The sequence below is a fragment of the Engraulis encrasicolus genome, chromosome 18, assembly GCF_034702125.1.
Source record: "Engraulis encrasicolus isolate BLACKSEA-1 chromosome 18, IST_EnEncr_1.0, whole genome shotgun sequence".
Lineage (NCBI taxonomy): Eukaryota > Metazoa > Chordata > Actinopteri > Clupeiformes > Engraulidae > Engraulis > Engraulis encrasicolus.
The window spans coordinates 15,521,830-15,540,005 of record NC_085874.1 but is presented as its reverse complement, the minus strand read 5'-3'; the positions used below and the strand labels follow the sequence as shown (position 1 = coordinate 15,540,005).

Sequence of the window (18,176 nt, the reverse complement as noted above, 5' to 3'; positions counted from 1 at the left end):
AGAGAAGATCCACTTTTTCATGTATGACAAGTGCAATTTCCCTAGTGATAATGAATACTTTTATTCTATGGTGGTGGTAAGTATTCCTGAACAAAGGTAACATTTGTGAATGGGTAGCATGAATTTTGGAAATAAACTACTAAAAATATTACACAGTGTATCTTTAAAGCCAACAGTTGTCAAAGCGTCTTTGAGGACGACAGTGACACATTTGGTGCTGCGATGCGATGGTTGTGCAATGTCATAGTGGATCATTACCCCCGAGACAAATCTCCTGAACCCACCAGAGAACTATTGTACTGTCTGTCTTAAATCAAATCCAAACTTTACATGCTGGGCCAACAAGGTGCACAAGATAAATAAGTAATATATGGAAATAATAATAAAAAACACATTTGTGGGACAAAATGAAAATAATCTCAGTAGAATGAAAATCCACCAAAATGCTTTGTATTATTTCTTCCCCATCTCTGCCCCCCTCTCTTTGAGTATTGAAGGCCCTTGACCACTTCAACCACTTCTGTGTGACGCACGTTGGCATAGTGTCTTTGTTGCACCTTGCTACTGCCCACTTAGCGTGTGTTGCACAGCTCAGCTTGCTCTGAGAGCTACATTGGTGGTCATACACATCAGTGAGATGCACAGGGCCCAAAAATCACTCGGGCATTTTGGGCTCAAACTGGCATCTGACACATACAAACCAGTTTTGTACTACATCCTACCTGACTCAGTCCACAGCCTTTACTGAAGATGGGCCAATGGGCCGTCCCATATCAACTGTGGCCTACTCCCTAAGAAAAAAACAAACAAACAAACAAACAAAAAGTAGATTCGGCCCCTGGGGACTGTCGGCCCTTCTAGAAAATGCCCTGTATGCCAGCTTACCAGTACAGCCTCGGCAGGATGGATGCACAGACTAGCCCTGAATCTCAAATGGCGCACTTGTGCACTTGGAGCACTATGTTTCAGTGCGTAACTAATACGCCATATGCACTGAAACATGGACACTGAAGTGCACAAGCGCACCATTTGAGATCCAGCATAGGCTGTGTGGCAGACTTGGGTTGCACAGATCACTTGAGCTAATGGAATCCAGATAATTTAGCTTATTGTTATTGTCGTTATTATTAGGCAGTGTTAATGACAGTGGAAAGAGATAGCCGAGATAGGTCGCCGTGGTTCGCGTGAAGCCCTCGCTGCGAGATACATAGAGCACGTTTCACAATAAAAAGCCAACATTTCTTTACAACACTGAAGAGGAAGGGACTACCATAAATATATTATTCACTTGAACGGCCCCCAGAGTTTTTAAGAGAAGCAGTCTTCAGAGTCTGGTGTTCAATAGTAGTGCATTATCATATAATATTCCACTCAATGTGCCCCTTGCACTCTCGTCATGAAAAGAAAGAGCTTTCATGGCCCACTACTTGCTTGATGCACAGACGATTTTCGCCCAGCACAACCAACATGCGAAGCCATACATCCCTCTCTTCATGTCGCACTATCAGTAAATGTATCTCTACGAGGTGTTAATCCTCGTAACTTTGTACAGTTTGAAAGACACAAAAGAAAACAAACCCTCACTTACACAACATAATAAATGATTAGTTCCACTATAAAAAAGAGTAAACACTGCCACACGTTAAAAAAGCTCGAAGTCGAAAGTTACAACCATAGTTTCATCTTCCTTTTTTTGTTTCTTTGTTATTATTTTTTTGTCAAACGATACTCAATGCTGTCTTATAAAAAAGCACAAAATTCACATAACGTTACAAAGCAACCACAGCCGTCTGAAGGCCAACTGTTATAATGTCTACCGAGGTTGGGCTATTCCTGTCTCTCACAGATTAAATATGCAACGGATTTGGACACTTCATGCAAACAAATACAGTCAATCTCATCATAAGCGACTTTGAACAGTTTTTTTTTGTCAAGGGACAAACAAACAAAATCTGGGAAGTTATCAATGGTTACTACTACATGTTTTGACTGCTGTTGAGAACCCCACACCATATGTATCTTCATGGCGCCGTCCCAAGGTCCATGTTGTTTTTTTTGTTTTTGTTTTTTTAAATCAGTTAGTCTTGGCACTTTCAAGATAAAATACATCCATGGTAGAGCGCTGTAACAGAGGCGGCTCTGGCTGGAACATGGTCTGGAAAAAGAGTTGAGTCCCCCCCCCATACAGTGACCCCATGTTGTGGCTCAGTGGCTCGGATATGTCCATCCACCATAGCATCCATGTCCATCATTGCATTTCCTCCTTTTTTGCGATTTTGTCTTGTCTTGTCTTTCATTCACTGTTTTTGAACCACCATAGCATGACTAAAAGCCTTACGGGTCGATTATTGAACATTCGTTAAAGTGAATTCTTTCTACTCACAGATAGCACACTCCACACTCTGTAGACACAGTTCTGTCCATACATGATGGAACAAATCCAAAGGTTCCCTTTTTATTGAGTAGTTCCCAGGCACGCATGCACGCACGCACACACACACACGCACGCACGCATACACACACACACACACACACACACACACACACACGCACACACACACACACACACACACACACACGCATACACACACACACACACACACACACACACACACACAGTACAGGCATGCACATACTCTCACATACAAGCAAGCAGGCGCGCACACACACACACACACACACACACACACACACACACACACACACACACACACACACACACACACACACACACACACACACAGTACAGGCATGTGCATACTCTCATATACAAGCAAACAGGCACACACACACACACACACACACACACACACACACACACACACACACACACACACGCACGCACGCATACACACACACACACACACAGTACAGGCATGCACATACTCTCACATACAAGCAAGCAAGCAAGCAGGCACACACACACACACACACACACACACACACACACACACACACACACACACACACACACAGACACACACACTCAGAACACAACTGCTTCACTCCCACCTTCCTTAATCCGACTCCTCCACCCTTCCTCTGGTCCTCCCCACCCCTGTTCCAGGTAACATCTGAAGGAAACATATCCATCCTTGATCGCGATCCACTTTCTCTGCCACTGTTAGAGCAAAGGATGAAGCCAGGGGGAAAACCCCCAAGTTGTGGGCAAGCGAAGGGCCCTGATGCAATTCTAGTCTTGTCCTCAGGGAGGTGCTGTTGGTCCTGCAGATAATCATACTCCATAGCTCCATAGCAGAAGAAGGGATCACATTGATTAAATAAAAAAAAAAACAGGGCTGTGAAGAGATTAAAGGCCAGGAGGATGTAATAATAATAATATTAATAATAATAATAATAAAATAAAATAAATCCAGAGTCATTTGCTTGGTCATCCTTTCATGTGTTTGGGTCTTTCAGGTTAAAGTGTCGTTGCCTGGCCTTCCCTCAGATACGTTTGTAAGACACTATTAGCATTAAGACATTTAAGAAACATGACAAGAAATGTGTTGCGACAGCAGTTCCTTCATCTTATGTGATTGGTTCGTAAGGCAGCGTCTCCTTGTTATTTCGACCTGTGAACAGATCACACAGAAAACAAACAAGAATGTCAGAAAGTTGAACCTCAAAACACCATCCAAGCATGACATTTAGACATATAACCTTTACGGTTAAGACAATAGGCCTACATCCGATACTTATGCATACATGAATACATATGACATGAAACAGCATCATTACAAAACAACGAAATAATAACTGTAACACTTTACTTGATGCCGGTGTCATAAGCATCATGCAACGTGTCATAATAGTGTCATAATACTGTTATGCATGTGTCATAAACATTGTCCACGTCATAAACATTTTATGACTGTTGGCCTTAAGTGACATTCGGTTATGGCAAAGTTGTGTTTATGTCTATTATGACACTGTAATGACATGCTTATGACACCAGCGTCAAGTAAAGTGTTACCATAATAACTAACTAGTATTAGCGGAGAGGCTAGAACGAGGGTCCCCCTTAATGACTGACTTGATGCGGTAGCCTACACCAGAAAAGACCCCATCACCTTTGTGCTCTTGGAGTGAGGTGGGCATCACTTTCATTCCGTTTCACTGGTTCGTTCTGCCAAAAAAAGGTCCAATCCGCTAAAAACCTGACCTTCAATCTAATAATAGTGCGAGCGATAACATGTCTAGAGTGACGGCGAGATTTAATCCTCGCCGAGTTGAAGCCAGCTCTCATCTCGCTCGAATATACCCCCTTCCCTTTCCCTTCCCCCACACCCCCTCTGGCTTACTATCAGTGACCAGGGAAGCTGACTGGGGGGTCAAAGGGGTCAATTGTCCCGGGCCCAGGGAGAAATGGGGCCCAGAATTGGGTCTCTATTACACTGAATGTATTGAGTGGGGGGCCCTTTCTGATGGCTTTGTCCTGGGCCCAGCCAAAGCTGTCAGCAGCCCTGTCAGTGACTACAGTACCCTGAAGGACACTGTGTGTCAGGCATATGTAGAGATTATGTATTTAAAGTTTTTATGTATGTATATGTAGCATGTTTGTTCCTTGGGTTGATCTCGTCACTGTAATGCAGTTCATTGTACAGTTTTCAACACCACAAGTTTGCATCTCTATTTCGCAGACAAGCCCTGACTATAAGCGAATAAAAGAGAGGAGAGAAAGAGTGAGAGAGAGAGAGAGAGAGAGAGAGAGAGAGAGAGAGAGAGAGAGAGAGAAAGGGAGAGAGAGAAATCATGTGTGTGTTTTCTGTAATGGAAGTGCTGCCGTTCACTTCACTTCACCAGTAGAATAATCCACTCCCTTTAATTTGGAAATTACATGAGCTCCAGTCGCGCGTGTGCTTCAATCCATTTGCTGTCTGCACACTAGTCTGGCCTCTTGTCTCCAACCTGCCCCCTCTGAAAACTGTCTGGAAGACTGTCTGGTACTGTAGCCCCTTTTGATTCTTCTAAGCCTCATAGCCTACTTTGTGTTTGCGCTTGTGAATGAATGCAATACTAGGCCTATTCATCAAATGCCATTAGGGCAATTTGGTGAATACATCAGGAAAATGTTTTAAGTTACGTCCAAGTAGCCTTGCATTTTCTCAAACTCTTTCTCTTGTATTCTCAAATTATCTTCCACAGGTGGCCTTCAGTCTTGTCTTGGCATAGGAACAGTGGTCAGCCTGTATGGTGAGCTTCTTCTATCATGATACAGTGCACAGAGCCAAAAGGGCTCGCTCTTCATTGTGAAAGCGTTAAACGTCTCTTTCAACAACATTTACAGACACCATGAACTTCACATCCATTGAGCTGACCCGTACACTCCTCTCCTTTCTTTCCTCTATGTCTCTAAAAGGCTTTAATGAGTGGTGTTGGCGATAGGCATGGGCAGACAAGGCAGGCAAGACACCAAATGTCTTTTGGGGGCGCCATAGTAACGCCTGAAAATCCTTCAGAATTAGAATGTCAAGTGAAATAAAACTCAACACTACACTTCACTGACACTTTCATATCCAAAGGGACTGCAGTTATTTAGGTACAGGGTATCCGTCCCTGGAGCAATGTGGGGTTAGGTGCCTTGCTCAAGGGCTCTTCAGCCATGGACGAAGGTGCTGGTAAGGGTGGGACTTGAACCTGCAACCCTCTGATCCAGCAAGGCCAGCACTCTAACCACGGAGCCATGGCTGCCCCAATTACATTGACAATGATTATTCATAGCAAGTCAGTATAGGTGGATACCGGAAAAGAACCAAAATGACGTATCTCTGTCTAGAATATCTCTGATGCAATGTTCACACAGGCCAATTTCTAAACACACAAAAGGAAAGGTGCTTGTCAAGGGCATCAAACTGACTAGAACCGGCCCTGAGTGGCCGGTACCCCTCCTCTTGTATTCTGCCCTACAATTTCAGAACGCAGTATAATTCAAAATGTCAAACTGAGAAAAAAGGCTTTAAAGTTTCCTTTCTGTCCATGCGACTGTGTTGGAGGTAAAGTGGTGATGATACTTCCATACAATACTTTTTTATGTTGAAAATGTATGCACACAAGAAAAAAGCAAAAAAACAACATTCTCATTACTTTTTAGCTGAAAAATCATTATACTGCGCTCTGCTGTGGTATTACTGTCTACACCAAAACCACGGTGTCAATGGAGAAGCGCAGTATAATTCGCATTATACTGCGTTCTTGGCTAGTAAGACGTAACCTCCTAAAACCAAAAAGCGCAGTATAATCAGTTTTTTGCGTTTTTTTCCGAAACGGGACCAAGTTGGGCCAAAACATTTTAACACAAGAAAAAGAAGGTATTTTAAAGCCAATTTCCGGTCTAAACCCATTTTCGACCATTTTCAAGATACTGCGTTCTGATATTGTAGGGCAGTATTGTTGGAGCGTACAGTACTCCGTGCCATGAGGTTGGAGTGGGCGAAGGCAGCGGGCAGCTTTTGGGCAGCCAGTATGCCAGCCTGTGCCCAGATCAGAGGGGACACGGTGTCCTACGAGTCTGCCCCCTGTCTGAAGTCTGGCAACGACCGGCTCTATCCCAGCATGCCTCTCTCCCTCTCTCCCTCTCTCTCTCTCTCTCTCTCTCTCTCTCTCTCTCTCTCTCTCTCTCTCTCTCTCTTTCTCTTTCTCTTTCTCTATCTCTCTCTGTCTCTCTCTCTCTCTCTCTCTCTCTCTCTCTCTCTCTCTATCTCTCTATCTCTCTCTCTGTCTGTCTCTCTCTCTCTCTATGCCATTACCTCACCTTGTCCTAGCTCATGGTGACCGCCGGAGTTGTGGTGTTGTTCACCGCGAATGACCCAGCGAGATTTGCGGTTCCATTTATTTCCTTGTTTACTTGAGGAGGGGGACGAGGGTGATATTGGGTGTTCATGTGACCATATGGCAGGCACGCTCTCCTCTTCTACCCTCTGCCCAAGAAAACCTGGCACCGCTTCACAATGCCATGCGCCCTCCAACGATCCCAACCCCACCACCACCTCCACCTTCACCCTCCTCCCCGCTTTTCCGACATCACTCCCATGCCCAGGCACCTCAGCTGTGCCGTGAGGTCTCTGTAGACCATGTGGTCTCTCTCTCTCTCTCTCTCTCTCTCTCTCTCTCTCTCTCTCTCTCTCTCTCTCTGTGCGTGCGTGCGTGCGTGCGTGCACTGTGATTCTGTAGGCAGCAGCAGGGCTGCCTGGTGGTAGTGGTGGAAAGGCACACACTGTTCTTGCTCATCACCGTGTGCCCATTCTGCCCCCTCTCCAATGCCTAGTAATTGGCACAGACTGGAGTACTTGTACTCTGCCAGACCTGTGTATACTGTACATGATCCGGTTGCCCGCTACTGCTTGTCACCTCTTGGCAGGGTACTGCGAGTCTGGAGGTGACTTAAGGCAAAGATAACGGGCCTAACGGCAGACACATTTGGCAGCCATCTCTCGGGAAAACGGCTAATGATCTAGCTAGCTACGTACTGTACGTACAGGACTGGTCTGGGACCAGAAAAGGGCCGGGGTGTTTTTTGCGAGTCCCCCTACTACAGTAAGTCGAGGGCCAACAACATCTGCCCCTGAGGACTGTCTGAGTCAGCCCACTAGGAAATGCCCTGTGTGCCAAATTTATCAGTGCAGGCCTGGCTACGTAGCTAGGCCTTCCTGTTTCCTGTCGTTGAAAAGACAGCTGATAGCCTCAGTTAAGGAGGTCTCCTTACCTGAGGAGCCTTGATAGTGCTGTCAACACAAGCTCAGGAAGAGGGACATATAGGGTGGGTCTCGAGTAGGCACAGCACTTCTAGCCCACTGAAACACATTAATGCTAGCCTGATTTTAACCTACCCTCATACACTGTAAAAATAGGAGGGTTCCTCATAGAACCCTCAACTGGTTCGTGAAGGTACCCAAAGGTTCCCCGAAGATCCCCCAGAGGTTCTCTGAAGAACCTAGAAGTTAGAGGAATCCCATGGTTCCCTAGAGAATCCTTCTACAGTGGCAATTTGCCTTCTCGTGGCCAAACCTTCAAAACGGTAACTGTCCAATCATAGCATAGCAACGGTTACTAAGTTCGGGACCTCAGTCAAACAGGCCATTTTGATGAATGGAAGTCTATGGGAGAGACCTATGGGAAGATCAAATGTAACGTTGTGCCTATGGCGTCATATCAAAAGAGATCAGGCTCAGCTGTTAATGTGTAGGGAAATTATAAATGAGTGGAAGCTTATGGATTGTTAAGTCCAGGATACATTTATGGTACAATAACTGCTAAAATGACAGCCTCGTGCTGCCATTAGAGACAGCACTGTTAGCCTCATGCACTGACTTCAGTGTTGGAGGAGGTCAGGCAAAGAACAGAGGATTTGTGAAACAAAATCATAATTAACAATGACTTTGATTAATGTGTTAAGTTAATGAGTGGTGTCGTTGACTGCTCATGAGATATAATTGGGTCAATGATGTTTAAGTATTCTTGCTTGAATGTACTCCTTGTAAGTCACGTTGATCAAAAGCGTCTGTTATTGAAGCGTCAGGATGGTGCAACCACAACTGATGCCACTGCTGTATGGATTAAATGTTTTTTGTTTTGTTTTAGTGGAGTATCTAAGAAGCATATTGATTAATTATTATTATAACAATTGCTAATTGATTTATAGGCATTAGCATTGGTACTACAACTAGTCTTGTTCTACCATATTGGAAAAACTAATAACTCTATTGTCAACCAAGAGTCGGAAGTGTGAAACCTTTGTCTGTACATCAGTGAATATAAGAAGTGGAAGAGGAGGGTCCTAACCCCTGTGTGCGCGGCAGATGAAGCATTAGACCTCATCCCCCTACGAAAGCTGCTAGTCTCACCTGAGCGAGGTTTGCTTTCTGTCTGTGTTGACCCTGGTTATTATCCCCCTTGCATTGACAGTCTTATCATTTCATTGGGATTTCTAACATACACACATGCACACTTTCAAGCGCACGCACACACGCACGCACGCACACACACACACACTCTCGCTCTTTCTCTTTCACTCTCTCTCTCACACGCATAGAGTATACACACTGTCTGTGAGTCTGTCTGTCCGTTAGACACATACACACACACACAAACACAGACACACACACACACACACACACACACACACACACACACACACACATACACACACACACAAACACAGACACACACACAGTGACTCTTTGTTTCTCTCTCTCACTGCACTCTCCCTGTCGCTATAGGAAGAGATTCTTCCCTCTGTCTACACTTCTCATCTGTCTGCTCTCTCTTTGAAGGCTTTGCTGGATACTCCACACAACATCCAATTTGTGTCTGCATGAGGAGCACAACAATACAAGTGGGTGTGTTTGTGTGTGTACTGTATCTGTCTTGAGTGTGTGTGTGTGTGTGTGTGTGTGTGTGTGTGTGTGTGTGTGTGTGTGTGTGTGTGTGTGTGTGTGTGTGTGTGTGTGTGTGTGTGTGTGTGTGTGTGTGTGTGTGTGTGTGTGTGTGTGTGTGTGTGTGTGTGTGTGTGTGATATGATGGTACTTCGCAAGGCTGTCTGTGTGAAACCCTGACTGACTCGACTGTGGACAACAGGAGCAATCAGCATGAGAGTGGTGTAGTGTAGGGCTGAACAATATTAGAAAAATATGCGATACACGATAACATGACTGTTTCCCCTCTCAACTTGCCATTCTACACTTTATCATGTATAAAACATGTTTTATTTCCAACACTATTTTCAGTGTTTAGTGTTTTAAACATGGCTAACCGCACAAATACACCTAGCACGACAAGAGCAAGGCGAGCGACGGAAGTAATTGACTTTGCGCGAGTCGCGCGACAAAAGCGATTCTGGAGACTAGAGGCGATCTGCACACCGAGAGCGACAGTTTGAAGTTGAACTCTTGGCTATGTTATGCTAATGAGCTATGACGCGGTTCGGCGACAAGGCGCCACAGCCAATGACTGTATAGAAGTCAGTAACCACAGCCAATGGGAATGTTGGAATGCTTGCGTTCCGCTTCCAACCAACAAAGCAACCCACCAACTAGTCGCTTCAATCGCTCGTATCGCTCTTGCTGCACCGAAGCGATTCTCTGTCGCTTCAATCGCGTCGCGGCTGGTCTAATTGTGCAGTAATACAGAATCAACTTAAAATGTCTTTTTTTATCTTTTCACGTATTACTTATTACTTTCACTTATTAAAATTAAAAAAATAGGTATCGTAATTTAATCAACTTTTGCGATACGTGTATTGCAAGTCATGATATCGCAATAACGATACATTTTCGATATATTGTGCAGCCCTAGTGTAGTGTAGTGTCGGGAGAGGAGGCGACCATTGCACTCACATGTACATGGGCTGTAGCTGCAAATGCGACGTCTTCTGGGGCCCCTGATAACCATAGGAGTCGAAGCCGCCTATAAAGTCAACTGTGGAGGAAAAGAAACACAAGGGAGAGGAAGGGAGGAGGAAGGGAGGAGGAGACAGAGGAGGTGGAGGAGAGGAATGGAGAAAGCAGGGTGGGGTGGAGGTGGGTGGTAGGAAGAAGTGTAGACATTAGATGACTTCACGCTTCTCCATTGCGTCTTGAGTGTATATCCACAACAGGCATTTTTCACAATTGTGTTTTTTGCAAAGTGATGCACCGACTGAAATCAGGCTCAGAAAATATAATTGTTTATTCTTTTATTCATGATTTATTCAGGACTCAAGAATTGTCCACCGTCCTTGTGTTTAAAGATGAAACACATGAGACTCTTTCAACCTCGTTTATCTACCTCTAGCAATTTATGATACAGCAGCACAAATAAATCACTTAAATCTCTGATGAATTGCATATCTCTAACACAAACACAAAGTTCGGAAAATCATTCTGTGCCATTTTCTGTGCATGTGATACAGTAACAAAGACATACAATAGACAAAACACAACAGACAAACCCAGCACCCATCCCCCTCTAGGACAAAAGACAGGTTGACAATAGGACAAAAAAAACAACAACTTAAATACAGTACAATACTAAAGTGTTATTCAGTGCCAAAGTGCAAATGTGTAATTCAGTCTTACAGTTGTATCCTTGTTTAACATGGATATACTGATGGGTATGAACGATCTGCGGGCCCTATCTGTCTTAAATGAAGGCATCCTGAACCTCCTGCCTGAGGGCAGCAACTCATATGCTTGATGTAAGTGATGTGGGAAATCCTCACATATAGTATGTGCTACTGTATACAATGATCCACACATTACAATTCAAAAGTCAGCACCATAAGTGAGCAGAAGAATTTGAGTCACGGCTCAACCTTGTTAACCTATTGATGCTGGATGCTGTACGTTGAATCGACCAATGTGCCTGGAATGACATAGATGCAGCATTCAGGCTCATGAGATTTGTGATTTTTAAGTTCAAAATGTGGGTATGTTGGAGCTGAATACACACTAAATGCAACTCATTTCATGTTTGGTATGTGCTCGGCAGCTGAGATATTTAGGCTTTTATAGGCTGAGGCAGCCAAGTTTTACCAGACCCCATTAATTACTTCATAATTCATTTTTGGTCCTCGATGCCCTGGAATGCCTGGGTGGGAGGAGTGAGCTCAGCTCTAGTTTGAAACCTGCTCTGACCAACCGCCCCAAATGTGTTCGCTTGTTGGCAGGCCGTCTGGTAGGCGACTAAACCCTCCCCAGAGAAGAGTAATCAGACCATTCGTGAATGACGAAGTAATTCTAAATTAATGGTCTGCCCTGTTGGGTTAAAGCTGAGGGCACCTTAGGTTAAACTGGGTTAATAGAAGCAAACCCAGACTGCTAGAGTGCAATTGGGCAGTAGTCCGGCCAGCTTTCAGCCACTCTACCCCAGAGGATATCAGGAATGGAAAAGTGAAAAAAAGTGAAAGTGAAAGCCCATTGGGAAACTCCAACTCCCATTGTCATTGTGACACAGCACTCCACAGCACACAAGTGAACACTGCACACTGCACACAACAAAATTGCATTTATGCCTCACCCGTGCAAGGGGGCAGCCCTCAGTGGCGCCCCATGGGGAGCAGTGCGGTGGGACGGTACCATGCTCAGGGTACCTCAGTCATGGAGGAGGATGGGGGAGAGCACTGGTTGATTACTCCCCCCACCAACCTGGCGGGTCGTGAGTCGAACCGGCAACCTCTGGGATGCAAGTCTGACGCCCTAACCGCTCACCCATGACTGCCCTTCAATCGGGCTTCAATAGCAGTGTGGGCTCCAGCAAGCCAGATGCATGATGTCTTGGGCCAGGACCGTATTAATACGCTGCGGTGGCCCTGGGCACTACACCTCGCAGGTGCCCCCTAAATGAACAATATCTTTTAAGTTTGTGTCTTTTGGTGCCCCCTTCATGAACAATATCTTTTAAGTTTGTGTCTTTTGGCGCCCCCTAAATGGCTGTAGCCTAAATGGTCGGTGCCCCTGGGCGCTGTGCCACTGGCCCGTGTGGATAATCCAGCCCTGGCTTGGGCATGGGACACTCAGGAGTCCCGAGTGGCATGCTATGATGATACACCCTCCGCTAGTGGAGAAGGCAGCAAATGAGCATCACTATTACAATCCTGACTGGAAGATGACCAGATACTGCATATAAATAGAGGGAACTGGACTCACAACTCACAAACACAGATACAAATACACACAATCACGCTCACGCTCACGCGCACGCACGCACACATTCACACACACACACACACACACACACACACACACACACACACACACACACACACACACACACCACACACCACACACACACACACACACACACACACACACACACACACACACACACACTAGACACCACACACTAGACACCACACACCACACACCACACACACACACACACACACACACACACACACACACACACACACACACACACACACACACCACACACCACACACACACACACACACACACACACACACACACACACACACACACACACACACACACACACACACACACACACACACGCACACACACACACACACACTACACACGCCAACACCCCTTCTCCACGCTGGATTAGTTGCATGGGGACTGGAATCACAAGCCGGACGGGATTAGCTTGCGACCGCACCGCGGAGGCTGGAGGGTTTTATTCTGGTGCCTCAGCAGGTTCCAGGTCTACTACACTATACAGTATCTGGGGCTGGACCAGGCAGGGCTGGACTGGACTGGGGGAGAAAATGGGTCCGTGCACTTTTGGCTTAAAGGGGCCCCTCTTATGCGCAAAACTGACTCACCGGTGGGACTCGTGGGCCCACGGACTCGTGGGCCCATATTTTCAGAAATATATAGTATATATATGATTTTTTTTTACATTTCTGAAAATTGGGGCCCATATTTTTAGCAATATATAGTATATATATGATTTTTTTTACATTTCTGAAAATTGGGGCCCATATTTTTAGCAATATATAGTATATATATGATTTTTTTTACATTTCTGAAAATTGGGGCCCATATTTTTAGCAATATATAGTATATATATGATTTTTTTTTACATTTCTGAAAATTGGGGCCCATATTTTTAGCAATATATAGTATATATATGATTTTTTTTTACATTTCTGAAAATTGGGGCCCATATTTTTAGCAATATATAGTATATATATTTTTTTTTTTACATTTCTGAAAATTGGGGCCCATATTTTTAGCAATATATAGTATATATATGATTTTTTTTTACATTTCTGAAAATTGGGGCCCATGCCCGCTCTGCCAGATGGCCAGTCCAGCCCTGGGACCAGGCCACAGGCAGGCAGCGGGCGAGTCGGCAAAGCGGATCGAGAGCGATAAAGATCCGATGTCAGTGGAGTGGGAGTCGCTTTCTCAGACAAACAAACGCCAGCGAGAGATAAGCCCTTGGAATTAGACTGATCAGCTTTTTCTCGTTTCCAACCACAGCACCACAATAAAACATATTAAAGGACTGGGAGAAAGACAGTACAGGCAATTTTAGAGATATGGCGAGAGAGAGAGAGAGAGAGAGAGAGAGAGAGAGAGAGAGAGAGAGAGAGAGAGAGAGGGGGGGAGAGAGAGAGAGAGATGGAGAGAGAGAGAGAGAGAGAGAGAGAGAGAGCATGCATTGACACATGCACATGTGGAAAGGAAGAGATAGAGAGAAAGAAGAGAGAGAGGAGAGAGAGAGAGAGAGAGAGAGAGAGAGAGAGAGAGAGAGAGAGAGAGAGAGAGACAGGAGAGAGAAATAATCAAGAGAAAATGCAGTAAGATTGGAAGTGATTAGCATTCTAATGACAGATTTTGGGAGAGGTGTTTGCCCTCCTTCTCTCCATCCTCCTTAAGTCCCTAAATCCCCACAGATCTCTCTCTCTCCTCTCACTCTCTCTATTTTTTATTCCTCTGCCTCGGTGGCCACTGGGCATCCCGTTGCCATCTTATCAGGGCCGGCACAGAGGTCAGCTTAGGCACGGTGCAGCCAGCCAAGCAGATCTACTGCAGGACTTAGGAGGAGCGCATCTGGCAACCACGGGGGTTAGGCCAGTCCAGTCCTGTCTGCTGGCTCCCTCTGCCTCTGTCGGACTCTCTCTCTCTCTCTCTCACTCTCTCTCTCTTCTTCCTCTCCCTCCCTCTCTCTTTCTCGTTCTGCCCCTCTCTCATCTCCCCCTCCTCTCCCTCCCTCTCTCTTTCTCGTTCTGCCACTCTCTCTCGTATCCTTCTCTCCCACTCACTCAGTGCCCCCCCCTCTCTTTCTCTCTCTCTCTCCTGTTTTTCACTCACTCTCTTTGTATTTAACTTTGTCACTCTCTGTCTCTCTCTCTCCTGTCTGTTTCTTTCTCCTATGTTTCTTCCCCCCCCCCCTCTCTCCCTCTCTCCCTCTCTCTCTGTAAAAGGGTTGGCCATGAGTGCATATGATAATTAGGACTCTGGCCATCGCGGTGCTGCTTCCTCATCTGTGAAATAAGATCAATATAAACGGCAGAAAGGCGTACACACGCAGGCCCACCATGAATTCAAATGCCTTCCCCCCGGGCTGCAGGCCGGCTGGAGACTGTTGTGGGTTGGTGCGTTGATGCTGCTTTACAAGGGAATAATATTTAAAAGCCCAGTAGAAGCCCATATTCTGCAGGCAAATGCTATACCTATTATGTTATGGTCACCCCATCTGATGTACTTCATAACTGTTCTTATTACACAATAATGCAATGTAAAACATAGCCCTTTTTGAAATTAACCACTAAAAGGAAATATTGTATGGGATTGGCCTTCGGTACAGTAAATAGTGTATATGAATGGTAGCACTCAAAGCGCTTTACATTGTATGCCTCACAATCACAATCACAGTCACACACCGGTGACAGTGGCTGTCACGCAGCGTACCGCCCTGCCACCAGCAGCAACTTGGGGTCAAGCATTTTGCTCAAGGACACATCAAGGCCTAGAAAAAATAATGTTTTGGTTCCGGTTGCCGACCGACCCTATCATTTTTTGTGCGACCCAAACATTTTTTTTTGAGTTTTTGGAATCCTCAAAAAAATATCGATGTTGTGTGGACGGTTTTTCATATAGACAAGACACAACACGTTTCTTAATTCCTATAACTCGCCATCTCTCACTTTCTACCTGCCTGCAAGTTACTGAATTTGCATCGCATGACTATCCACATAGGAGCAACACACACGCGCGCGCGCCATAAGGGCCGCCGGCTTGATATTAGAAAACCCCAAATGTCACTGCAGAGTTGCGCACCTACTCGGTCACGTTATATGCTAATTATTATGCTACAACATGCTAATTGGTAGTCGTTGTAGCTCGTAAGTTTTAAACAACTTGCCTCATAGCGTTCTTGCAGACTAATAGCCTACGATGTAGGATAGTTTGGGAACCTGGCGAAAATGCCTGTCAAATAATAGCTTAATAGCCTTACCTCACCCGACACTGACACAGCCTGACCACCCGCCTCGAAATGCAACACACAGACAACATGAGTATCCACGATTTTTGAATGTATTGATATTGTCTCGTCGTGTTAGAAAAGGGCTTCCATTCAGTCGCGCTGCATGTTCGACGAGATGCATCACTCGTTATAGCAATACTAAAGTAGCACTGTAACAATACCTTGTAAAATAAGTTAATATGAGAGAAGGGAAATGCTTTGCCCAAGTTTTCCTTCATTCTTCAATTTACCACAAGGCTTGGTTAACCAAGAAGTCCGTTGGCCTGCGCCCGTTATTTTCTCGCTCTCTCTCTCTCTGCTTGTCCCTCCACCATTGCACAGGAGCAGGGCGCCTGTCACTGTCTCACTCTCCGCACCTCCTCCAAATAATGAAAAAGAAATGAACGATGATGTCGCCACAAATAGGCATACGACTGTTCGATGATGACCTAGGACTACTACAGTTTCCTACAATAATGCTTTAATGGCAATGACGATGTTGCCCCTCAATCACCCTTCATTAAAACATTCATATCGCCTAGGTGTCTACATCCTCGCGTAAAACAAAAAGTGAGTAAATAGAATGTTTGCAAGCCAGAACCTTCATCCCAATGAAAATATGGTCTACAACGGATGATGGAAAGTAATCAAAAAAAGTAAACGGGACATATGCCTACAGGAGTTAAAATAGCAGTGTCAGGCAACTGACAGCTGGACAAGTTTTGCCAGAAACGGTAGGCTATTACGCATCATATCCTCATTTCGGTGACGGTCAGTATAATTGGCTCATTAATGTTTATTATATTTAATTGTAACTTTAGCTGTAGGCCTCACTCCACTATCGTCCTTGGCATTGTTCAAACAACGTTTATGACGAAATCTGGCGCATGTGGGGGTTGGGGGTGTCGGACATAAAAAAAAAATTGAGAAAAAAAAATCGGGAAAAAAAAAAAAATCCGACCGACCCATGACCAAATCTGACAACCAACCGGAACCAAACTTTTAATTTTCTTAGGCCTAATGGGCTCAGGCAGAGCAGGGCACGAACCTGCAACCTTTGGGTTGCCAAACGGCTCCTCTACCCCCTGAGTCCATATGGATGAATGTTGAATATTTGGTACACGTGAATGGCATCAATTCTCCACCGGCTACAGTGCTAAGTGAACCCCACAGCAGTGCTGATTCATGCTGCATGCAATTCAAAAAAGCCTCATTCAAATATTTATCTTTGAATGAGCAAATACCTCTAACTTGGTGATGGTTTCTTGCTGCCTCCTGGCTACGTACATACTCTTTAAATAACATTTATTCAGTAATAGATTATGAGTAAAGAATTTCAGATTGCGCTGCTTTTTGACAAAATGCTTACTTGGCGAGAAGCTCTTAAAGGGGTATGCCACTATTTTGGGGCTTATTACAGTTAAAATCGTTGGCTGGGGTTTATAAAGGTGGTAAAGTGTCTTATTTTTCATGTTAAGCGTTGTCTTGCTTTAAGACAAGTTAAAAGAGGGAATATGTCGCTAAGCTAGTGAAAGTCAATGTATCCGTGTAGCATTGTAGCATGCTACATGGATACATTGACTTTCACTAGCTTAGCGACATATTCCCTCTTTTAACTTGTCTTAAAGCAAGACAACGCTTAACATGAAAAATAAGACACTTTACCACCTTTATAAACCCTGCCCAACGATTTTAACTGTAATAAGCCCCAAAATAGTGGCATACCCCTTTAAGACATAATATTTGTGTTACCTCACAACTCTATCTCTCTAACACACACACACACACACACACACACACACACACACACACACACACACACACACGTACACACACGTACACAAACACACATGCACACACACACACACACACACACACACACACACACACACACACACACACACACACGTACACACGTACACAAACACACACACCAGTGCTTGACACTAACTTTTTCGCTTACCAGCCATTTTGGCTAGTGGTTTTCCTGACTCACTAGCCATTGGGCCTTTTCACTGGCCATAATTTTCTTAACCATCATAGCAGCTTTAATGCATTATATAATAGGCTGTAGGCCCTAATAATGTAATGTAGGCTAATATAATATCATATCATATCATATCATATCATATCATATCATATCATATCATATCATATAATATAATATAATATAATACAACACAGTATAATACAACACAGTATAATATAATATGCTATAGGGCCTAATAATTAGAATTGTTAGGCCTATTAACTGGTCCATG

General features: G+C 44.6%; 1 protein-coding gene across 2 annotated transcripts in view; it reads right to left on the bottom strand.

Annotated features, from left to right (window-relative positions):
* Positions 1–2,993: 2,993 nt before the first annotated feature.
* The window catches only part of nkain2 (sodium/potassium transporting ATPase interacting 2), a 253,803-nt gene continuing 238,620 nt past the window's right edge, over positions 2,994–18,176 (bottom strand). Inside the window, exons 6-7 of one of the 2 annotated variants that reach the window (XM_063223094.1) lie at positions 10,335–10,416; positions 2,994–3,575 (exon numbers count right to left, since the gene is read on the bottom strand). In XM_063223094.1, coding sequence (XP_063079164.1) covers positions 3,566–3,575; positions 10,335–10,416 — 92 coding nt within the window. In that variant the 3' untranslated portion in view covers positions 2,994–3,565. Of the gene's footprint in view, positions 3,576–10,330; positions 10,417–18,176 lie in introns of those variants that run through there. The other variant, XM_063223095.1, reaches the window with a different exon arrangement.